Source organism: Heterocephalus glaber, unplaced genomic scaffold (assembly GCF_053883595.1).
Source record: "Heterocephalus glaber isolate CG9 unplaced genomic scaffold, H.glaber_assembly_v1.0 deba00001571, whole genome shotgun sequence".
In the NCBI taxonomy this organism is placed as follows: Eukaryota; Metazoa; Chordata; class Mammalia; order Rodentia; family Bathyergidae; genus Heterocephalus; species Heterocephalus glaber.
In genome coordinates this window covers 1,974,912-2,001,061 of record NW_028258356.1, presented here as the reverse complement: position 1 = coordinate 2,001,061, position 26,150 = coordinate 1,974,912, and the positions used below count along the sequence as shown (strand labels likewise).

The window sequence follows — 26,150 nt, the reverse complement described above, 5'->3', positions numbered from 1 at the left end:
TTATGAGATTTCTTTCATTAAGTTCAAAGGATTTAGGAGTATAAAAAATTCAGAGACCATCCAACTAAGTTACAGGGGAAGAATTCAAAACAAGTACTGAGTTTGCTGCTCAAGATAACAAGCAATAAAGTACTGTATAAAGATGATTCAGTTTCTTGACTCCTAACTTCAATGACCTTTTTACAATCAATACTGGTTTCCACTTTTTATAGCTGTCACTAACTTTTGCTTTTCCCAGAGAACTGCAATATATGGGTCCTATCTCCAGAAATTGTGATTTAGTCTGACTAGGTAATTCATGGGCAGTAGGAAAGGTTGAGAACCACTGTTATATAGTATTAAGTCTAATCCAAACATAGTTTAGTCTTTAAAATTTTGTCAGAACCCAAAAGATTCTTTTCTAACCTTGATTAATATTTTGGTATTTACATATATCACATTTTGATTTATAATTTTGTTCCTTCTTTCCTTACTTACCCTCTCAAATCTGTCCCTGTACCCTTTTAAAAATAAATACATAAGTACTATGATTCAAGTGTCTTTACATAGTCTACATAGAATGCCTGTAGGAGGGGCTACTATTTCAGACTTAGAAGTAGATAAGTCTGTAATCGGAAAATGTTTCTTGAAGGGGACAGTAATATGAACTAAAAAATAAAAAAGATTTAACCCAGGCATTTGGTCGTGGTGGTGGTGGTGGTAGTGGAAAGTCAGATGAGTATAGACTGATGCTACAACAGTTCAATCTGAGAAAATGACAAGATGTATGAAAATGAAGACAAACAAGCTGGGTAAAGTAGCTGCAGCTACTCAGGATGTGGGGGCAAGAGCATCACTGACACTCAAGAGTTGTGGGCTGGGCTAGGCAACATAGGACCTTCCTCCAAAAGAAGGAAAGGAAAGAAAAAGAAAAAAGGAGGACAGGAAAGGAAGGGGGAAGGGGGAAGGAAAAGAAAAGGAGGGCAAATTATACACCTCGGGGAATGGGCTTCCCTCTAGGTGCTAAGGATATATGAGACAAAAAACATGCATTGAGCTGTCTTCATCATCTCCAGCCAACAATCCCAGACAACATCTGGTTGGATCTTCACAGAAGTTCCACAGGATCTTTACCTGTGAGAGAGCTGTGTGCATCTCCCAAGTAAACTTTGTACTTCTCCTCAACCTAAATACCTATTACAGATTAGTGACACTTTTTCAGGTCTCAAACCTTAGAAATTATCCTTGATCCCTCTCTCCTACATCCCACACCATCAAGTCAAACCAGCTCTATCTCCCAACTATTCCAAATCTGACCACTTCTTAATAACTCCATCACTAATCCAAGTTACCCTATTTTGTTGCCAACTACTGAAGTGGCCTTGTCTTTTGTTCCTTCCCCATCCAGTCCATTTTTTACATAGCCCAAGTGACCATTGAAAATGAAATTGTACATTCAAAATTATTTGACAACTGCTGCTTCATTAATCTTCTCTTCATTCATTACACTAGCCCTCTTAATCTTCCCGTACCTCATTAAATTCATTCTTACATCTTTGATACTTAAAACTGTCATGCCTGGTGATGGCTGTACCTGAAAAGCTCTCCTTTACATCATCCGAAGGACTTCACCTCCACAACATTCAGTTTTCCATTCAAACACTACCTCCTCGGCAATAAGTCTCTTTGCCCATTCCCATCTAAAATACTAATCCTATCTACTCATCTCATTAACCTGACTTAATTTGTGTAGCACTTTTTATAAGTTTTATTATTTACTTAGTTGTCACCATGTTTATATTCTCTCACTCCATTAAAAGTAAACACCATGAAAACAGAAACTGTTATTTTGCCATATTCTTATTTAGTTCTTAGAATAATAGTCACACTCAGAGTGGTCACTCAAGTACATGATGTATGAATAAATTCTACCACAATGTCTTCAGCAGAGTGATCCATAGACTCCTGGCATCTATGGATTTAACACAGGCAGTTTTTACTACTGTGCAAATGGCCCTTCTAGGGTCATGACATTCAGTAAATAGTATTTAGCTTCTGAGTTTCAAAGAATCTGCAGTTCTCAACTCATACATACAATTATTCTTGTAAAGCAATTCTGGTGTAATCTACTATTTACACAACCTTGGGCAAGTCCCTTAATCTCTTATGAAATTGTGAAAATTAAATAAGTAAATTTACATAAAATGCTTAAAATAATATCAGACAGTAAATAACAAATATTTGCTGTTTGTTTTTTTTGTGAAACAGGCCTATGGCAAGAAAGCCTATGGTAGAGATAAAATAAGATCATCTAATGAAGTGATTGTTTTCACCACAGAATAGCTCTTGAAAGTGGCAAAGATCTTGAGATATATCCCATGGAAAGTGAAGACTATAGTTCTTCACTGAAATTAATTTAATAGTTCAAACCTATCCCACGCTGTAAGTATTGTTTCCAGGGCTAACACAATTTTACTTACAGTCTCTTCAAAGCCAATTTCAAACATGATCTCATCTGTGAACCCTTTCCAGATCATTCTTGAAGACAGGAGATGATTCCTGCCTTTGAAATATCCAGAAAACTCTCAACATTTTACTCTATAGTTAAATTATATATAGGAACCATATCTTGTTCTCATCACACATTCAACAAATGTTTACTGAGTGTCTGTCATGTACAGAGTACTGAGGATATAAAAAGCAATATAAACATGCAAAAAAAAAGTCAGTAACACTACAGCAGTATATATATTGTACAGAGATATCATAAAGAGAATAAATGGTTTCTTCTACACATATCTGCATTATCTAGCATGGCACAATATGTATGGTGGGCATTCAGTAAGTATCTGTCAAATTCAATTCCTACCTCCTTTCTGAAGCTTTCCTATAACCACATTAACTCACTGTGCTTTTTTTCCCTAAACCCTAAAACACTGTCCATACCATTCCATATAATACTCATATATTAGCATCATAGGCTGTCATTTAATATTTTATATATATCTTATCCTCAACTACAGGAATGTGTTTGAAAGCAAGACTTCCCAGTGTTCAGTACTAATCACTAAACTTTAAGTGTCTGTTAAATGATCAATGTCTTAAACCAATTAATATGCATCATTCATGTATTTACATTGTTAAAAATATCACTCTCAAGCCACCTCACTTATGCCCTGGTTTTCTACAACCAAGGAGCCGTCTCATAGGAGTTCTTAAAATGGAAGGCCAAAGATATATCTGATAGAAGCTTGAGACTATGCCAGTACTCTAAAGCTAACAGTTCAAGGCACAGAAAGAATTATTTCCTATTCCAACTAGAGGCTGGGCTCTTGGGAATTCAGATACAAATGTATATAACAGACTGAGGAAGAGAGCTAAATCTATATGCCTATAAGACAGTACCATATACTAGGAAGCACTCAATAAATGGCTCTTAATCCTATTGGTAAGCACTCCAACTATACCACCTCTTAATCTCAAATCACTGAATATCCAGTAGAAATTAATTCCTGGTTCCCTGTTCACTACAATCTAGTAAACATTTTCAGGGAGCTCAAAGATCTTTAAATCCGTAAGGCATACCAAATCTTATGAACACACTCACAAAGACAAATACAGAACACCATAGAACTGGAATATAACAATATGCTCACTGGTTTCTATAGTTACCATCTGATATACACTATTCGAACACTTGATGAAAAGTTGACCTATACATTAGGATACAATCATAATACACCTGAATCTGAGATCATACAAACCCCTACTCCAGTATTTTCAGAGTATCTCAAGCACTACACAATCTTTCACCTAAATCTTGAAAAATATAGGTTTAAGTAGTTTTATATCCATTCCAAGAACTCCCTTGTTTAATTTCAGTAAGTCTTAGCTCTGGAGAGGCTATTCTTCCTTTTTCATGTCTTCTATTTCTATCTTTTTAAACCAGCAGACCTCACATATGGATGGCACAAATTCCTACTGAATTTTTCCAATATTAATACAAAGTTAATGGGGGTACCTCAATGCACTTTGAAGAATGAACTTTGAGTTATGTCAATCTCGATGTGTCATTATAAAAAGTTGCCATTAAAAATGGCACTCCTGGGGTGGGGATTTAGCTCAGCAGCACAGCGTCTGCCTCACAAGCACAGGGTCCTAAGTTTGATTTCTACCACAAAAAAAAAAAAAAAAAAGGCACTTCTTATTTACAAAGAGGGGTGGAAGGGAGGGGAGAGGAATGGGGGGGGAGAACTAAGATGGAGCATGTAAAGGAACAAATTCCCAATGAAGAATGTCATCATATCGTATACCTAAAATGTACCAATAAACTTATTGAATTAAAAAAAACATAGAAGGCCGGGGATTTAGCTCAGTGGTTCCCTCACCTGCCTCACAAGCGCAAGGTCCCAAGTTCAATCCCCGGTACCAAGAAAAAAAACAAATGGCACTCTCACCTACTAATTCCTTCTCTCTCTATCTTTAAGGTCAGTAATTCAAAATTTATCATTCTGAGTTAAACTATTAAAACGTTGACCCTCACTTAAGTCCCAAATGGTAATCTGTTCTTCCCTGTCTGGCAAGGTGTTTACATTACCAGTTAAATGAACAATTTGGCCGTCAGAGGTCTCTCAAGAAAAAACTGGCAACCCAGGCTGTCCTCTTATCATTAATTGCAGCTTCTAAATATGTACCCCGGAAAATAACTGTATCCCAACACAAGACAGGTCAGCTAAACTAAACAAAGGTTCGTTTTTTCAATAGGTTAATACCTAAAATATAAATTGAAAAAAATAAGCTATATATTCAAAACGTTGCTTCACCAATGTTATGGAAATATAACCATTTGACCAACAAAAAGGGACTATCATAAATAACTTCTTTTAAAACTAAGAAACACTTTAAAAATACTTTTTCTAAGGAAAGTAAATTTGCTCCTTTATTAATCCTTATATGTCCTTAATAAACAATGATTTACACAAATTTGAAGTCAATAAATATCTATCATAAAATCCATTCTCTTTTTAGCCTAATTTTATTTTTACATTTTAAGGTTAAAAAACATACACTGGTTTTTATAGCCTGAATAAGCTGAAAATAATCACTGTAATTTTCCTTTTAAAGTAACCTTAGTTTCCCAAATGTTATTTTTCTCCATTTCATATTTCTGCTATAATATACTGAGGACTTTTAAATGTTAGCAAAATAAAGTCTCTGCTTTTGCTCTACTGAAATAAAAGCTTTAAAACAGCTATATATTTCTATGGTAAATATCTACCAGAAAGATAAAGGTCAAAACTGAAATAGAGGCTAAACAGAACACCACAAGTTAATAACACTGCTTCAACAGTTAGCATAAGCATTTGTTGATAAATAAGCAATACCTATTCTAGGCAACAGAAAGCTTTAAAAATATTTTTATTTAATTGGGAAAAACTGCAGAAGGATGGAAGGGAGGGAGTGAGGGAGGGAGAGAGGGAGGGGAAGGGAAGAAGACGTATTTTATTAACTAATTCTGTATTAGCAAAATTATGTTTCACAGCAAAAGAGGAAAATCACAAAAGAAAAAAACAGAAACAATGCCTATATAAAAAAATAAGTTTCATCTTCCCACTAAACCTTAAAAATCTATATGAAGGGTAAAATGGTATGACAAGCTATTCTGATGCCTATCAAAATTTTATTTCTCATTATACAGGAAAGGTTCCAAATCAAGTAAGTGATTTTTATTTGAAGCTGTTAAGATTGACAGTCATCAGATGTCTTCTCCAGTTACTCAATAACATATTTGACTGGAATTTATAATACTTTTAACTACCTCATTCCATTAACAGAGATTCTAATAACAGAAATGAGAAATCAATACATCGTTAACACTAACGGAGATGATAAAATCTTATTTTTTTTTTTGGTACCAGGGATCGAACTCGGGTCCTTGCGCTTGCGCAGCAGGCGGCGAAACCACTGAGCTAAATCCCCGGTCCGATAAAATCTTTTTAATAGGTAGCATTTTTCAAATCTGGAAAAATATGAAGATATTTTATAATTCAGAATTTTATACAAACTTTATGATAATAATAGCTAACATTTATTGAGCACTTACTATGCGCTAGGCACTATGCTAAGCGCTTTAGAAGTATTATAATACTTTTTAAAAAACTTATGTAATGAAAAAACTGAACTGTGAATAAAAAATTTAGATTCTATGAGACAGAGCTAAAGGAAAAGAGAAAATATTTGCTAAATAAAAATATATTCATAAACAGTTGCTAATGTACTTAAAATCACAGGCCAAAATAATATAAAATAAAACAATTTACCAAACTAAACAAAAAACAAAAAACCCCACTCCTTTAAGTTCCTGTAATTAAAAACAAAGAGAATAACTACTTTTAATTTGCTTACCAATTTTAAAAAAATACTACAAAGAACATACAGATACAAAAGATGTCAAAATAAATTTGAATCTACCCTATGTCCAAGTAATAAATCTAGAATTATTAAGGTGCTAAAAATAATGAAGTTTCGCTATGTAAATAAAATTTTTTTAAAAAACTATGAAGAGTATCTTTGCTGTTAAATCCTATAAACCAGCAAGGGCAGCACTGGCTGTCCTTTATTTGACAGTTACTTTTCTCTTTAAATAAGTATCCGAGAATAAATACAAAATTCTTACTTTGTTGCCCGTATAAACTTGCCCCAAACTGAGACAGCTGACCTGATGTAGATGGTGATGCCAGCATCTAAAAACAAATTAATTATATTAGAGCATAAAGAACATAAAGCATTTTATTTACATTTTATAAATCTGTACTTCATATCACAAATGTTAGCCTCTAACCCATTCTCTTTCTTCCTAAAAAATAAATATTGTTACAAACCCTGTTTCTTATGAGACTACCACAAGTGAATGAAACCAAATTGTGCAAATGGAAGTTTCAATTTTAATACCTTTAAGGTTTTTATAAAGTTACACTAAACAAAATTATATCATCACTATTCACATGAAGAAAAAAACTGGGCTAAGCTAACAAAAACATACATATGACATCTCAAAAAGTCATTTCCTGTAAATTTATAAGTGAAATTACTTGATTCTTAGATAATAATTAAACTGTAAATTCAGTTTATTACCTAAATAGAGAAGTTCTGTTCTTCCTAAGAATATTTCCTGATAGAAATAAATGATTTATATCATAGGGGGAGAAAAATGTACAAATATACACGCAACCATAAAAGTAGAGATGCAATGGCAAAAGACATGAAAAAATACAAAAATAAAGACATGATAATGATTGATAAAGTTAATGAATAATACAAATTTCAAGGTACTTTTTGAACAATGCCTTTGAATTACCACATCAATGTCTTTTTTTCATAGTAGGATACAAATTCTTTGAAGGCATGTTATATTCATGGAGTATGCTATATTCAATTTTAGATTCTACAGACAAGAGTGTAGCACATATATATATGCATGCATATATGTCAGATATTTGAGTAAATGAAAACGTGTATGCTGAGTATTCTCTCTTCTATTAGACAACTATCAAAATGGGCCATGTCATCAAGAGGCTTAAAATCTAATGGGGTAAGAGATTGAATTATACAATGACATTCCAATCTACAGTGTGAAAAATGGGCCAGGGATTTAGCACAGTGGCCCTGTGCCTGCCTCATAAGTGCAAGGTCCTGAGTTCGATCCCTGGTACCATCAAAAAAAAAAAAAGTTTGGTACAGTGTGAAGAACAAGGAATTATAAACCATCACTGGAGAGATAATTGTGATACCTGCACAAAGGTGAGGTATCACTAAAATGTTGTAGATAGTAACAACATGATGAGAAAACAAAATAAGAAATAGTGGTGACTGTACAACAGGCTAATTAGGAAAGGAGATAACGTTTACATATAAAAGGAAAGATAAGAATGGGAAGTAGAATTTGAAAGCCTAATTGCAAATGTTCCTCTTAGATGTCACATAGTTGGCTAGCAACTACGACAATAAAGAAAAAACAGTATTAAGCTAGGAAGTGTGACATGATCTAAATGGGCTTTGGGAAGAAAATTCTAAGAGTAAAAATGGATGGAAATGGTGCACAACAAGATCAGCATAAGTGTGACTACAAACAAGACACCCTGATGGTAGAAGTAAAAGGACTTTATGTCCTGCTGAACTAGTTGTGGTATAGGGAAAAGCAAGTGAGTGGAAAATCATGAAGCAGAGAAGCATGTTTCCTGGGAAGAAAAATCGTGGTGGCATTAGGCACAGTTAAAAAAAAAGAAATGTTATACAGATTCAGTGCTGTCCCAATCAAAATACCAACAGCATACTTTACAGAACTAGAGAAACAATCCTAAAATTCATATAAAACCAGAAGAGACCTAGAATTGCAAAAGCAATTTTGAGCAACAGATCAAAGCAAGAGACCTTGCAATATGACTGCAAGCTATACTACAAAGCAATACAGCATTCATAAAGACGGTATGGTACTGGAACAAAAACAGGTATGTAGATCAATGGAACAGAACAGAGGATACAGAAACCTCCCCAGCACATTCAGCTATTTGATCTCTGACAAAGGGGCAAAAAGTACATGTTGGAGGAAAGATAACCTGTTCAACGAGTGGTGCTGGAAAAACCCATTATTTGTTTGGAGAAGATTGAAACTGGGCCCTTATTTCCTAAAAATAAAAATGGATCAAAGATCTAAACACTAAAAGAGAAACAGTAAGCCTACTGGAAGATAAAAAAAGTAAAACTCTTGAAGACACAGGAGTAAGAAAAGGTTTTCTAAATAGAACTCCAAAAAGAAATAACAGCAAGAATCAACAGGTGGGACTTTATCAGATTAATAAGCTTCTATACAGTGAAGAATCAATTAGTAAAATGAAGAGACAATCTACAGAATGGGAAAAATTTTTGGCCAGCTATTCTTCAGACAAAAGGCTAGTATCTAGAATATATAAAGAAAAAAATTAGAAGACCTAAAATTAAAGACCCAGTCAAGAAACAAGCATGAGAATTGAACTTCACAGAGACTTCACAGAGGAAGAAATACAAATGATCAACAAATACATCAAAGTATGTTCGACATCTCTGGCCATTAGAGAAATGCAAATCAAAACAACTCTAAGATTCCATCTTACTCCAAAAGAATAACAATCATTAAGAAATCAAACAATAACAAATGCTGCATGGCTGTGGTGAAAAAGAAACCCTCCTACCCTGTTGGTGGGAATGTAAACTAGTACAACCATTATAGGAATCAGTATGGAGATTTCTCAAAGAACTGAAATTAGAAATTCCGTATGACCCAGCTATCTGCCTTCTAGGAATCTTTCCCACAGAGCTTACAACATCATACTATAGTGACACATGCATACCAATGCTTACAGCAGTGCAATTTGTAATAATAGCTAAATCCTAGAAGCAGTCTGTATGTCCATTAACAGACGACTGGATAAAGAAAATGTGCTATCTATATATAATGAAATACTATTCAGCTGTAAAAATGACAAATTTGTAGGAAAACAGATCCACTTGGAAAATATAACACTGAGTGAAATAAATCAAACACACAAGCTTTAATATCTGGTATCCCTCATTTGAGTGAAGCAAAGTACAAACAGAGAATAATGAAGGATGGATAGAAGGGGATAAAGGAATGGATCTCTTGCAATAGGATCTCTTGTAATAGGGAAGGGTACAAGGGAACAAGTGAAGAGGAGGGAAAGAGGAAATAAGCAGAATAAACATGTATCATTTTTAAGAGCCTCAATGAATGTAAACATTATAGGCCATAACATGAGCAAAGATTAATAATATCAACAAGAATGTAAATTGGGATGAGGATTGGGGGGGAATTAAAAAAAGAAAACAAGCTGGAGTATGTATATGTAACCACTCCATGACTATAAACTGCATATACTGCAAATATTTACTAATAAAATTTTTAAGTTAAAAAAAACTAAGAGGAAAAACTTTTAAACAATGGCAGTTTACAACATACATTTCATATTTTTATGTCAAAATTCTTAAGCTGTTTGAATTATTGTAAAGTTTGCACAATTTTTATATACCAATCTAACTTATAATACAGTACTTATATATAGTAATAAATTTTTTAAAATATCAAACATTATATTCTTTCTTAAATCCAAAGAGCAATCTTGACAATTACAGTAACACTCAAACCATATATTTTTAGTCAAGTTTAATCCAAGAGATCAAAAGATGCCTGATCAAATTCTTTTTCACTGGTACTATGGTCATAACACACTAACTACAAATATTTTTATAGATATACTAAACATTCATTTCCAAGTTGCAAAAACAAAAAATATGTGTAATATATAGCAAAGCTTTAGTTGCTAACAAAGAAAGGTAAAAAGGTCTATGTAAAATGCTTAAGAATCATGACTTCATTATCATTATCAGGTATAAAAGAAAAAATATAGCTGTCTCTAAAAGTTTCAAATACTGTACAAGATGTTGGTTAATATCACTCCTTGACTTAGAATTTTCCATAACACGAACATTTTCAAATGGACAACTTAAAATGTTTCTTTTCAACAATTTATGCCTACTAAACACTCAGCTCCAAAGAACAGACATTTTAATATGCTTTTTCATAAAGGTTATACATATACAAATAAACTACAAGTGTGCCAAATATCAGTCCTCTCAGCATGGGAGGAGAGAGTAAGAAAGGAGAGAGGCACAACACGCAGGTGTAGAGAGGCTGTGGCTTCCAAAGCCAGCTATTTCATACTAAGAGCAGTAGGGTGATCAGTTCACTATCATGTATATACTAAACATCATTTTCTCTATTTTAAATGAATCAATGTTAGTAAACAGAATGCTTAGAAATATGAAAGAAGTTTAATGTTACATTTAGGAGTTTATGACCTTCAATATATTCATGTAAAACAAGCACTGATCAGCCATATGGACAGATGTTAAAACTATTGCCTTAAAATGTGTCAGAAGTGCAAATATACAATTTCTTATAAAATCTACACCTAATATGTATATTTTTATATTTTGAAATAGTGCCAAAACTGAATTTAACATAATCAAGGAATGTGAATGAGATAAGAATGCATTTATGAGAACAAAATATATATATACATAAGGAGTGTGCCCTGGCAAAGTAATGAATGTTAGCAGACAATAGAAAATTTAAACATCTTAAATGATAAAAGATGAATTGCTTAGAAAAATATAAAATCTCAAACAAACAAAAAAAGAAACCATGAGAAAAATATAAAATCTCAGATCAAGAGACATATTACAGGAGGGAATGCAGTATAAGCAGAACGAGCCCAACTATGAAGAAAAAAAAATTCCAATTTGAATTTTCGTTCTGCCACTTACCATGGAAACAATGGAGCCTTGGTTTCTTTCCTGTAAGAGGAAATAACACTACCTACCTCACAGAAGTTGAAGTGAAGATTAAATGAGAAAGATATGGAACATAGTGCTCAACAAATTATATCAGCTGCTAAACTAGAATCCAATCTTTCTCTCAATGTAAAACTTTTAACAGCAGAGGGGTGTTCAGCCTCTGGCAATTCATTGGATAATAACTTAAAATTATATAATTTTTTTTTTTTTTTTTTGGGTACCAGGGATCGAACTCGGGTCCTGGCGCTTGCACAGCAGGCAGCAAAAACCACTGAGCTAAATCCCTGGCCCTAAATTTATATAACTTTTTTTGCCCAAGGAGCTAAATAAGTTTACCTTGAGAAATTACAAGTAAAATAAGGTGTAGAACTTGTGTTCACGAGAAACAAAAGGCAAAAAAGACTAAATGTCACATAATCGGTAGAATGATGAAACCCCAAAAGCAGGTTACTGTGTTTCCAGTCTAAAACGATCATAATAATTATAATTTTCCACACAGCAAGAAATGTACAATATACATTTCAATCAAACACAACAATAAGAATCTGGATGCAACTAGAAAAACCAGTAATGTGATTCTAGTTATTTATTTTTCTGACTCAAAGAACCCCTTTGTCATCTAATACAGAAAATCAACAAATTAAAACTGCATTTAAAAAATTATTTCCACTATTAGTACACATTCATGACCAATGAAATAGGCTAAAAAAATTTGGGTTTAAAAATGTGTATTTGAAAACTGTAAATCTGGCTCCTGCCAGCTCTTCATGATCACACTTAAGTATTAAATCTTCTACCTGTCTCATGCTTCCTAACAGTGATTACTTCTCTGAGTTACTTCATCCAAATAAATAAATACTCCTCCAATCATGAAAATATTTTTAGGAAACATTAAAATCAGCTTGGTTAAGAAATTATTTTCATGGTTTCAAAACACAAAATTTTATTAGGTAAAAATTCTCTGACAACAATGAAATTAAAAATGAAATAATTTCGTAAAATAATGTTCTAAAAATTTATTGTATAATATAAAGGTATAGTGAAAATGATGATTCCAAGAAAAAAATTACTTCTGACTGTATCTTAGCTACATAAACAAAAAGAGACAAAGAGAAAGGAAGAAAGTTATGTCCATGTACATACAGTACCTACATATTTAGAATTCTAGATCTAGAGAGAATTTGGAGAACATTTTAAAATTAAAAATGGAATTATTTTTTTAAAAAATTAAACCAGACAAAATCTAGCAAACTGGCACAGTAAGAAAGACAATACAGTAAAAGGAACAGAAGAGGAAAGGAACAAGACAGGGATACCAAAGCATAAATTAGTAAGTTATAAAACCTGATAGCTTATGAATCACATACAATGAAATTATGAGTTTACTATGCATTCTACGTAATTTTCATTAAAATCATAGGATTATATAAAGAATATTTTTTAAATAATGAAATATTTAATGTAATTCCCTGTATTAAACATTCGAGTCAAATTTTTACTAAAAATATATTAATAAACATCTTCATATTACACTGCCTCAATTCCAAGTTTGAGCCAAAGAACAAATTTATTGAAAGACGTATAATTTAAGATTTACAGAAAAACATGATTTAATGTTAAAACCTTTAAACATGCATTGCTAATCTCTTTGTTACAAAGGTTATATTACTTTTACACAGCAGTCATCTCAATGTTCTCTCAAAAAACTGCTAGCAATTCTTCCAATTAATAACAACAACAACAACAACAGAAGCTTGCTAGTACAGGTTAAGCAACCCTCCAAAATCTAAAAATTTCTGATTGCTAGCATGATGCTCAAACATTCTAATTTACAGATATTCAGACTCAGGATGCTCAACCAAAGTCTATGCAAATATTCCAAAATCTGAAATATTTCTTGTCTAGGGTAAAGGATACTCAATCTGTACTATCAGAATACTTTCTTGCCATTTAGATGATGATGATACTAAACATTTTTGTAGACACACTGATATTGGATATTCTTTGTAGATAAACCATTTTACAACTAAGCTTTTATCTTTAAAATACTGAGTTTGAAGCTTATGTGAATGTCAATGAATGGGTTTAAGGTTTTTAGAAAGTTGCTTTCAAATAATTTGACATTTCATTACAAATTTTTAGAAAATACTCTTGATTTACTTTTGACTTCGTCATATAAATATCATTGACATTCATATATTTTTGATTTTCTTTTAAAAGCTTATAAAATGATTTTTAGGTATTTAGATAGTCCTGTCTGTAAATAATATTTTTATTTTTCAATAGTATACATTCCCTCCCTCTCTTTAACACTCACTGACAGTCTATGTCTTATTATTATAGATTCTAAGATCATGGGAGTATATTAAAGTCCCTGTCCCATTAGGCTTAAATTCTAGTGGGGTAAACAGGACAATTAACAACTAATAAACATGTACTTTGAGATAGTGACAAATGCTACAATCAAATAGCTAGACGTTCAGACAGACAAACCACTGTATACAGTTCAATACTAAATTACGGGGATGACAACTGTGGCAGAGGTATCTTTATTTTATATTAGATTCTAACAAAATATTATTGGCATGAGAGAAATCTTAAGTTACCAGCAACTGCTGTAGAGTGACACTATATGAAGGTAGGTATGATCTAAAAGAAAGGTATTGAAGGCTTAATGTTGGCAGTGCAGAAAAAGCAAAGTAATTGCATACAATCAATTCCACAATATTTCAACAGTAGAAGTGCTCTAGGAAATTAAAAGATACTAGAAGGGTTATGATCTACAGTTCTCACATTTCATTAAGAAAGATTTCAGACTGGGAAAAAAAGAAAGAAAACTAGGTATGAGTTCAAAATGATTTGTCAAAGTAAGTGTACTTATTAGTGTTAAGATTTTTTAAAAGGAGGTGTCACATCTCATGTCATTTCAGTATATATTAAGCCACAAAAAGGGGGCCCCCACAAGTTAGTGTTTCTCAAATGATTATGCTTAAGAATCATCAACATGAGTATAAAAAGACTCAAGACTTTTGTAAAGCCTCCTGACTTGACAAAAGCAAAGTAACAAGGAAAATAAACTGATATCCACTTAAACAGGTAAAAATATCTAAGGAACATGTATCTGTAATATGTGTGACACCATTTTAATAAAAAAGCAAATACATGTATCATTCTGTAGAAAGTCACATACATAGCTACAGAAGTATCTTTAAAAGTAAGGAGTACCACTAAAGAACTACTTAGCAATTTAACTAGCACACAATTTTAGATAGAACATTTTCCAAAATACTTCTACAGTCATGCAGAAGAAGAAAAGGTGGTTAGATTTTATCCTCTATGGAAAGGGTAACCAGGAAATTTGGATTTTTTTAAAATCACAAACTATTTGTAGTTGTATAGTTCAGTGACATTAGTATACTGATTTTAAAGACATTAATCACTTCTCTGGATATCATCAAAAGATATTAAATGAATTTTACCTGAAAAGGTATTAATTCAAAATTCTGCTGCCTCCACCCAAAATAAAACTTAACACACAAAATCTATTATTAAGATCTAATTTAGCTGGCTTCAAGATTCACTCAACCAATAATTTTCCTTTATCACAAATTACAACTGAAAATTATTTTCTTGAGCTATAGAGCAAAAAGAAAAATTATCCCAATCATTTAATACACTAAAATTTTTTACCATAAAAGTTTTTATAAAGAACAAAATATTTGCAGAAAATACACATAATTAGAAAAACAGAACCAAATGAAATACTATTAATAATCATATTAAAGAACACTTACTGAACACTGGTTCATCTAAAAGTTTTTCATAGTTATTCAATCAATCCTTGTATCTACCTATGCTGTTGTTCCTATTTTACAGGCAAGAAAATGGGCACATAGAGACTGAATAGCTTGCTCTGAGACATATGCTGAAATTCATGTTTCTGAAATACATACTCATAATAGATTTCCAGACCCCACATCCTTAGTCACAAAACACTAAAAACAGTTCTTTGTAAGGCAGTTGGTTATAAAATAAATGCACACCAAGTAATTTACAGGTCAGTAAAAATAAATCTTAAAAGTGCAATGAAAATGGCAACTATAAAACTTTACTTATTAAAACACATAAAGAACAACACACCTAAAGACAGAGATTTCTTTCTAAAAGGAGGTCAATATGGTATTGATGCGCAATAGTCAGAAACATCTTTATACAAAAATGGATGTGGAAGACTTTACACCTAACATGTTTCAACAGTCTATAAAGCTAAAATTAACAGCAATTTGAACTGCTTTTGTTTAGACATAGAATCAGGATGATAAACTTGCTAAGTTTATAAACAGACCCTAGAATATATCAGGCACTAATGTATACTAAGGAGAATATTTCAACTAGCCATAAATGAATGGTTTAATTTAGAATGGGCAATAACTGCCTGCAGACTGAATCCAGAATACTACTTGTTTTTGTAGAGTGTGTGAATTATGAGTGATTTTTACATTATAAATAATTATATAATATCCTCAATTTTGCTTCTTAATCCACAAAGCCTAGTTACTATCTGGTCCTTTAAAGGAAAGTTTTCTGACCCATGATCGAATTAAAGCATAAGTATTATTGGGACAGCTCGATAGCTTCAAAAGAAAAAATATATGGCACCTTATAATTTATACTTTAAACCAAAATGTATTTCTGATGGATTTAAGTTATAAGTGAAGAATAAAAACATAAAAAAAGGTTTAGGAAAAAGTTTTTTCCAAGTATGATGTCAAAAACAGAAACCATTAAAAAAAAAATCCCCAACAGAAATGATAAATGTTTGAGGTGCTATATATATTTAATCTGATTTAAACATTATACAATGTAATACATATCAAAACATCACCAGGTATACTATTTTTCTTTTTTTTTTGGTACTGGGGCTCGAACTCAGGACCTTGGGCTTATGAGGCAGGCACCGGAACCACTGAGCTAAATCCCCGGCCCTGGGTATACTACTAATACAATTTTTATATTTCTATGTATCAGTTTAAAATAAATTCAATTAAAATCTTACAAACTAAAGAAGATTGAAAGGTCACATTTAATAAAAATGATATTTGTACACTATTAATGCCATAAACTACATTCAAAGTGAAAAACAAAATAGTTTTAACAAATGATAAGGTTATAACCTTAATACATGGAGAATATGACCAAATAAGACTACTGATGCAATAAACAAGAAGTTGCATAAAAATAGGTAATCAACATGGAAAAAAGTGGCCCATAACTATATGGAATAGACACAACACAATGTATACGTGTAAAATTAGCATGTTTTATGTGTACAATAAAACGATAAGCTTTTTTATTAGTAAAGACTTAAAGGTAAGTGCTGGTATTTCTGAAGGTGCAGAAAGTAAAAACTGGTACAAACTTTCTAGTGGAAAATATGGCATTATGTTTCAGAAATGTAAATAATCATTACATTTTTTTTTTTGGTTTTTTGGTACCGGGGATCGAGCTTGGGTCCTTGCACTTGCGCAGCAGGCGGTGAAACCACTGAGCTAAATCCCTGGCCCTCATTACAGTTTTAATAAAAATATTTAATGAAAATAAAAATTCCAGTAGTAAATTATTCCTGATGTTTCTTTTTCTCTCCACCTATATTTTCTAAAATTCATAGTTTCCCTGCGCTACTTTATTTTAAAAAGTAATAGCAACAGCAGCAATTATATTACTATATCATCACCATTTTAAGGATGAGAAAACTGAGGCTTAAAGTTGTTTTTGCTAACAGGTAAAGATCCAAATAAGTAAGTATATTGCGTTGGCCTCCAAAGCCTTAAATTGTATATCATATTACCTTAATTAATTTTTTTAAAAAAGGCTTTAGGAAGTAAATCATTCTCTGTCAGTTCTGTAATAACTAAACTGGAAAGGTAACCAAGATACATGAATATGGGTTTAAGTGTATATATAAACTAACCATAATTTAAAAACTCCGATGCATATTATTTCTGTTTTCTAGAAGACAGACATGTCATTCATTTCCTATACATGCAATATTTCAGAATTGTTTTCAAAGCTTCCTATCTTCCTATTTAAAATAAATGCTTTTAGGGCCAGCGATTTAGCTCAGTTGTGCCACCATCTGCCTCAAAAGTGCAGGGTTCTGAGTTCGATCCCCAGTACCAATCAATCAATCAATCAATCAATGCTTTTAGTCAATCCATAGTATTTCACTATCACTTTTCTATCAAACTTAACTTTCATAGTACGATCTTAGTAATGCACACAAGTTGTAGCTTTATAATTTCAGCAATATTACCAAATATATATATACTTAACTTTTTATCTATAAAATCAACACTTAAAGACAGACATGAGCAAATAATTCAAATATAATTTACATCAAATAGCAAATAGCTAGAAGGGCAAGTAAGATAACAGAATGAAATGACATACTATAACCTATGAAGATCCACTTAATATAAACAAAACTGCACACATCCTTTAAAAACAGCTCTAAGAAAACAATTGTTTGTTTCCCAAATGACACAATAGTCACATAAAAATAAAGGGGAGAAAAATAGAAAAACAAGGGGGAAAATCTAAAATCCTAACAAATGTGGGTCAAGTTAATTTATGAAATTCTAAAAAGACTAAGAAGAGTAATTTACTAATAATTAGCTTTCAAGAAAAATGAGGGCATTTGTTACATACCTTAGAACACTATCATTGCTTTATTTAGTATAAATCTTTTTTTTTCCCCATTAAGTTTATTGGTACATTTTAGGCATAAAATACAGTCACATACATCATTGGGATCGTGTACCATTACATGAGTATCTTGGTTCTTATATTTACTATAAATCTTATTAGGTTAATAGCTAGAAGAAACTGCTACATAGGAAAATCAGGGATAGCAAAATTTGTAAAGTTTGAAAGTAGGGAAAAGATGGTCAGGTACCAAGTAAAATATCCAATTGTTTAACTACAGAGAGTTAAATATAATTTAAAGTAGCTTAATAAGATTTGAACTGGGACCAGAGATTTAGCTCAGTGGTTCTGCCACCTGCCTTGCAAGTGCAAGGTCCTGAGTTCGATCCCCAATAACCAAAAAAACCCCAACAAACTGAACTGAATTTAAAAATATTTTACAAATATTCTAATTAAAATTTGGCTATATTCTAATTTTTTATGCCAAATTGGATTACTGAACTACTAGCCTTTTAAAGCACATATGTTCTTCTACCATATTTTGAATATAGTTCTTCAACATTTTTTTTTTACTGTATTACTGTGGCTGAAGAAAGATATTCTCTACCTGAGGTCTAGGATTACAGTCAGAAGATTATACAATAAAAAGAAAACTTGACTGAAACTTGTCATTATATCTTTAAGTCTGTGCAAATCTGCTCTTTATGCTATATATATTTAATATAAAAGTTACTTCTCATGTTAAATTAAAAAAAGACATAACTCATGATTTTGATTACTTTCTATCATAGTATTATATTATCCCAATTAAAAAATACCAGGACATTATGTTTCCCTTTAGAATATAAATTCTTTGTCTTTATATCCTCAGGGCCTAGCACTGTGCCCAACACACAAGTCACTGAACCACAGACTGTATCCTGTGGTCCATATACTGCTTTTCAAGAAGGAGAAACAGACAGATACTGCTGAGTAAATGCAATGTAATTCATTAACTTACATCTTTTTCTGACCGATGTGGAAACATAGAAGACTGGCTGTAGTACATGTTTTCATCATGGTAGTCACTGTCGACCCCCTCTACAAACTTCTTTCTTGAAGCACCAAACATGCTGTTTGTCACCTAAACAAAAATGTTATTTATCAAAAATAATACTTTGAAAAATGTTCAGCTTTACCTTAGTGCTACATGAAAACAGAAAAAGGGAAGCACTGCTAAGAGAACTAAATCAACTAAGGGGTAAGGGGCTCATGATAAAGTCATAAATCTAACTACAGCAATACAGGACTACATGTTTGTTTCTGAGTCCTAAAAATAAGAAGCAAATCTTATGCAACAGTTTTGCTTACTTCTAAGGAACTAAATATCATTTAGTCTTGAAAATAACCCCATATATAATTTTTCTATAAATAGATTTAAAAAATGTTTATGTTCAATCATTTAAAATCTTTACATGTACCTTCAACATCAGTGTCTCTGTCATCACTACACCTACGTACTTTAAAAATTATATTTTTTACAGCATTTTATCTTTATTAAATTTACTGGGATTCAGCATTTTTTTGAATCAGCATGCAATAGCATTCTAGAATGGATCTCAAGCCCCAAGTACCCACTCATATAACAGCAGGACATTTTTTCCTTTATTACATTGGTATAAATTTATGATCTCTTTTGTTTACTGCTTAGTCTTATTCAAGTTTTTACAACATGCAATATTAAGAAATTTGAGTACATATAAGTACTTAAATCAGTGCTTTCTGTTTTTATTTTTTAGTGATTTCCATAAAGTTTCTAAAACTATCAACCGACTGAGGTAATATAAAGTCAAAACTGAGCCAGGCATGATGGCACACATCTGTAATCCCAGCACTTGGGAGGCTGAAGCAGAAGGATTGCCATAAGTTCAAGGCCAGCCTGGGCTACATAGTGAGGCTCAAAAAACCAATAAAGAAAAGAAAAGAAGTGCTGACTATATAGTTCAAAGTGAACTGAAATGCCAATGATAGGAAAAATTTGTGTAAGACTTGAATACAAGGTAACTACATCTTTTTACAATTATACTTTTGAAGAGAAATTAACTCTAAATTGGGTATGTTTTGTAGAATCATGATTAAAGTTATTTTCTATTGTAAGTGACAAGTGAGGAATTTCTTTTATGTCTCATTTCAAAATAAAACACTGTAATCACTATTATTTACCAATGGACATGGTAAACTGACATACTGTAGATGATAAAGGCCAAATTCTATGTGCCAACTTTGCTGAAAGTACTCATGCTATTTAATAACTGCCTTATACTGTAAGTTCCTTGTTAAATTTGTAGGAAATTGAATTATTTTTCCTTCCTAAGGAAGTATGAGATAAAGCTATTGGAGTAGATATTAAGAACAGTATAAGGATAAGTTAACAATTACTTTGCTGTTTTTGAGTTAAGAATCTCTTTAGCTGTGAATTATACAGATATCTCTAAAGGGCCTATTCATTAGAACATAGGTTCTTAATCTTAGGGCAGTGAACTCCACGATGAATTTCATATGCTCTATTGTCTAATATTAAATGTGAGTTCATACTAGGATCCCACCTGCATATTCACCAATCTCCTACATATTTCCTAGTGGTTGGGGAGGGAGGCTCTGTTGGTTCTTTGGTAAATTTAATTTCAGAAAAGAAACAGTGGCAAAAACAATCACTTTAAAGTTTGCAAATTAAGACAACACATGAGATTATAAAAGTTTGTTTTGCAAACATTAAGAAAACACTTAATTCTCTTTATAGCATCTTAGAATTTATAGCTCTAAATACTAAGAAATAAGAAAGATTATAAAATAACATGAAACTTACATAATTCAATAAAATTTCAGGTGAATACCTAGGCATCTCACATAAGATTTTACACATATAAGTTAACTCAAATGGATATAAACTCTTAACAGTGTTTGTAAAACATTCATCATTAAAACCAATTACAGACTCCTAGAATTCCAAAGCTGAAAACTGTATAGATAAAAAATTTCTTGCTTAAACACCATGAAAGGTAAAATGACTCCAACAAAGGAAAGTTCCTCTTCTGATCCCAGACTTTCTTAAGAGTATGGCAGGGAAATGGGAGGAGGAAGAAAGTGAGAGAATATGCAGGAATTCACTTTTGAAATTATTATCAGTGAGAATACTACTTATTCTTACATAACTTCAGCAAAAAGAAAGGTAAGAAGAGAATACTCTGCTCCTCAAATATGAGAACTGTCCAGGATGGGTGCTGGGATGAGAAAAAGAATTCTGATCCTGAGAGAGGGAGGGGAAGGGGGAGGGGAAGGGGGAAGGGGAAGGGGAAGGGGAGGGAATTTTTCATAAAGCTGGATTTGTCTTTTATTCTACATGGAACAATGGAACAGGGTAGGAAGATATTTTAGAATATCCAGGGATTGTGAAACTGAGAAGAAAACAAGCAGAAAAGTAAACGAACTAATCAGGCAAGTACCTGTAGGAAAAGCATTTCCTTCAGAGGGAGATAGTAAGACCCTCTTTGGTGAAATTCAAATAGCATGAACTTAGTGTTGAATGGTATAAATTTAAGTAGGAGATATGGTACTGGTAAGGGCCAGATCACACAGTACCTTGCAAGCCTGAGGGCTGTGAGTTTTATTCTGTGTAAGATGGGAAATCGAGGCAAGCATTTGGGGGAAGTTTAGAAATGACATAATTTGGCATGTAGTTTTAAAAAGTAATTCTAGTTCATCATGAGGAATGGACTAAGAAGATAATTATAATGGAAGCAGAACAATGGGTGAAGAGGGTGATGATAGATGAAGATGGCTTGGAATAGAAAAGCAGTAGTTGAGGTAGTGAAAAGTGCTTGGATACAAGATATATACTTTGAAGGGCTGATAGGATGGAATAAATGAATGAATGAATGGAAGTAGTACATGAAAGGGTATTCATACTGGCAGAGAATAAAGTTAAGGTACCTCAAAATCAATTTCTATCAATTTCAAAGAGGGTATGTCAATACTCTTTGAAATTACTGGTTACGCCACGTATGTTAAAGTCGATTTGGGTACATAGTTCTTAAACTAGATAAAATTAAATTGTACTCCCTTATATTTTGGTGCTATTATCTGTTTTTTCTTTGTAAGACTGGATCTTTTTTGTCCAAGTAATTATTTTAAAGATAATGATACATAATATATTAACTTTTTATTCTTATTTTATGAAATTTTATTTTATCATAAAACAAAAAAGATTAAAAACTTGTTACTGTTATGTACAATTTGTCAGCTTTTTCAAGCAAATAGCCTAACAAATGCTTACAAATACTTTGTTACCTAACCACCTCTTAACCCTCACACCAGATTATAACAAGCAGAGACAGATTTGTCCAAAAAAGAATGATAAATATGTACTCAAAGCAATGTCTCTTAAGCTTATTTTAAACACAGATCTAAAACATCTGATCAAAAAATTTTACCTTTCTTTTAATTCTACAAGAACAAAGCATTGTATTCTAAAAAGTACACAGACAAGTGAGCTTACACTAATCTTAAGAGCCCAATTCCTCAGAATGAGTGGCCTCAAAAGTAGTAAAGAGAGAATTAGGCTGGGAAGCATTACATTGGCTGAACCCAGTTTACTCTTTCTTCATTATTTAGTTTGAGCTAGCTATAAATTCCCATGGCACAATATTCTCAACATGTAAACAAAGTACTTCTATTCCAAATGCAGTTAAGTCAGAATACCTACAGAAAAGGAATCTGCAGAAATTCTAAACTTGAGATAATCTAATCAACTTCAGAGATGGTGAAGTAGTCCTTGATACGGAAATAAAAGAAACAGGAGGGCAGGGTCTAGAGTTTTTTAAATGATCAAGGAAATACAACTAGGATACCTTTTAAATGTAACTTGAAAATACGTATATGTATTAAAAAAGATCAACAGGAAGGGGTGAAAAGCAGACACAGATTTTATCCAACGGCAGACTATATTTAATCTAGCACAAATATACTTAAGCAAGGCTTCTAGAGAGAACTTTTCCTGAAAACTTTTATTATCTAGAACCCTAGCAAATGCTATGCTAGACATAGAATCCTACGCCCTACAAACATATCCAATGGCAGAATGGTCTTTTCCTGACAGCACATATAGATTTACTTCAAAATCTTTCTCCACTCTTAAGGTTCTAAAAGCATCTTATGAAGAGTTGTCTAACATTTCCTCTTGGGAAATAATGATGTAATAAACTAATATTTAAAACTGATTTGCCAAGTTATTTTCTTCTACTTTGTTCTGCACACCCAAATTCTATCCTTTCTTCACAGTGGCTTTTACATTTGTCTCTTTTTGTAAGTCTTCCTGTCCCCATCTTAGTTTAAGCTGTGGACTAGGTGTTCTTTTTTGTTTTAAGCTTAATGACTAATCTTCTCTCACATTTCAATCAACATTGCTTATTACATGAGTTCTGAGAAAAATTTTCCTAATGAAGACAGAAGCTGAAGAAATAAAAACTCCAGGCTTAAACAAGCTCACTGTCTAGGGAAGAGACAAACCTGTAAACAAACAATTACAACAAGAAAATTTTGTTTAGTCCTTTGAGAACCCAAATAAGGAACCATTTAACTTTGAGGAAAACAATGAAAAGTTCTATTACCAAAGAAATAATGTTTGGAAAGAGCAGAAGGAGGTGAAGGAGGAGGAAGAGGAAGAAAGAGAAGAGAGGGAGAGAAGAGGAAGAGGAGACAGGGAAAGGGAAGAAGACATGTGAGAAGTAGGAGGAGGGAGCAAACTGGCATAAAGAGAAGGCATGCGCAAGGGCTCACAAGTGAGAGAAAGCCAAGGAATCAAGGAAACTTTCAATGTGGCCAAAGGATAAATGGAACAACAGTGCTAGATGAGGAAAAATAAGTAGGGACTGCAGTGTTGCACCAAGAGAGCAATCACATAGGCAGGGAAATCAGGTACAAAGTCAGACTTTCCTCCAGTAACACTTTACTTCTGTGATCTTCAACAACTAACCCATGTAATCAAACTCTTAAATATTATTCATAGCCTCAATATCTTTCCATCTCTACTGTCATTTACTAACACAAGCCACTTCAACAGCCACCAAGTAGGCTTTTATTAATCTATGCTTTATTCTCTTTAAATCTAACTCTCCCACATCATTCAAAGAGATTTAGTAAGTAAAAATGTCTTATCTTTGTGATCACCTTATCAAAATTATTGAACAGCATTATCAAATCAGTAATCCTTGCAAGGTCCCATGTAACTGCTCCGACTTCTCTATTCACAGGTGTCCCTCTTCATAGCACTAACTCTTGCCATACCCTCAGTTACTCTAACAAGCCCCACGCCCCCTTTGTATATGCTGACACCTTTCCTTAAAGTACCTTCCCTCTCATTCTTCTTGGAAACTGAGTTAAAACTCCTGCTGTGCATAATCACTAAAAATACTCTAACATAGTCACAGTTATACAATAAAAAATTACTTTTACTGCTAATGTTCCAGATAATATTCTAAATGTTTTAAGCACTTAACAATTTACCCTGAGCATCACTCAGTCTGTTTATGTACTATCCCAAGCATTGCTTTTCATGTCATTTCATTTCAACTATTCCATTCTTGCATTGAACAAATTTGATTAAATTGTCATTTTTACATTTCCTGTCATCTTATAAAAGTTAATAAAAATATGCAACTTTTGGTCATTCTGTGGTAATTAGACTGGTATGTGGTTAAAATTTATCTATATAATCATCATAATTCTATAAGGTCAAAGCAATTAACTATCCTTGAGAAAGCTAAGGGCCATAGAAGTTAGGTAACTTGCCCAAAAAGTTATTTATCTGCTAAGTACAAAGATAGGTACTGATCACAGACAATTTGTTAGAGTGCCCCTTTTAACCACTCCAGTACACTGAGATCGAACATACAATTTACAGCTTAATCTGTGTTCTTTCCTAAAGGGAAAAGTAGAAAGAATTCAAGAAAAAAAAGTCCTTATTCTGTGGTAAAACAATGGTAAGTATTTCATGCCATAATCAAATATTTGTGTGTGTATGTAAAGTGATCACTTTAGCAGAAGAAAATGTACTATCAGTATGAAAAAAGGGCCAGCCTCTATGAGATTGATTATACCTGTTTTAGAGAAAGTTAACATTAGAATGAGATTGTGATTTTTAAAAAAATTATGTCAATTAAAAAATAATTATTTATCCATGACCCATTCTGAGTAACATTTTGGCCATTCTTTTTTTTTTGGCCATTCTTTTAAGATTATGATACACAGTGTATCAACTATTGTTATTCTCTATTTTGTTATGAAATTTTATTTTATCATAGAAGAATTTTTTTTATATTTTCTTTATTAACATCTACTTACATTAAAAAAGAATTAAATGCTTGAAAAAATATGCAGTTATTAGACTGAGGATATAGTTCAGTGTTAAGTTGCATCATGTGGAAGGCCTTGGGTTTGATTTCCGGCAAACACACACACACACACACACACACACACACACACACGCACGCATGCACGCACGCACACACACAGAGCAATTAACCAAAGGAAGGCTTCAGGTTAAGTAGAAATACTTAAAAATAGGGCTGGGGATTTAGTTCAGTGGTTCTGCCACCTGCCTCGCAAGTACAAGGTCCTGAATTTGATCCTTAGTACCAAAAAAATTAAAAATTATACACATCTTGTTCCCATATACCAAATGAACATTTTTAAGGTCTTCCTAAATTTAGTGAACATAATTTAATCCTCTAAAGGATTAGGATGATAATAATCAAACTACATTTTATTATAAAGCTAGTAATATAGACTCTGCAGCATTACTAGGCACGAAACATCTATAAACTAGATTTTTTTAAAAGGGAAAATCCCCAGTAACAACATTTTCTTTTCAATTATCTTTCTAATGGAGGAAGGAGTTTTACTGCCAACATACTGATACAAGTATCCCATTATAAAATCAATTATATAAAAAACATTCAAAACATCTGTATTAACACTTTTCACTGCTTCAGAGGCACCAAATTTCTATTCCTGGCTAGAGT

General features: G+C 32.4%; 1 protein-coding gene across 9 annotated transcripts in view; it reads right to left on the bottom strand.

Annotated features, from left to right (window-relative positions):
- The window catches only part of Cnot2 (CCR4-NOT transcription complex subunit 2), a 96,044-nt gene that overhangs the window by 24,555 nt on the left and 45,339 nt on the right, over positions 1–26,150 (bottom strand). For 7 of the 9 annotated variants that reach the window (XM_087192415.1, XM_004845049.4, XM_004845050.3 and 4 more), the window contains 2 exons: positions 19,094–19,216; positions 6,656–6,722 (listed from right to left, as the gene is read on the bottom strand). In XM_087192415.1, coding sequence (XP_087048541.1) covers positions 6,656–6,722; positions 19,094–19,216 — 190 coding nt within the window. Of the gene's footprint in view, positions 1–5,894; positions 5,999–6,655; positions 6,723–19,093; positions 19,217–26,150 lie in introns of those variants that run through there. The other 2 variants (XM_087192417.1, XM_087192418.1) reach the window with 2 other exon arrangements.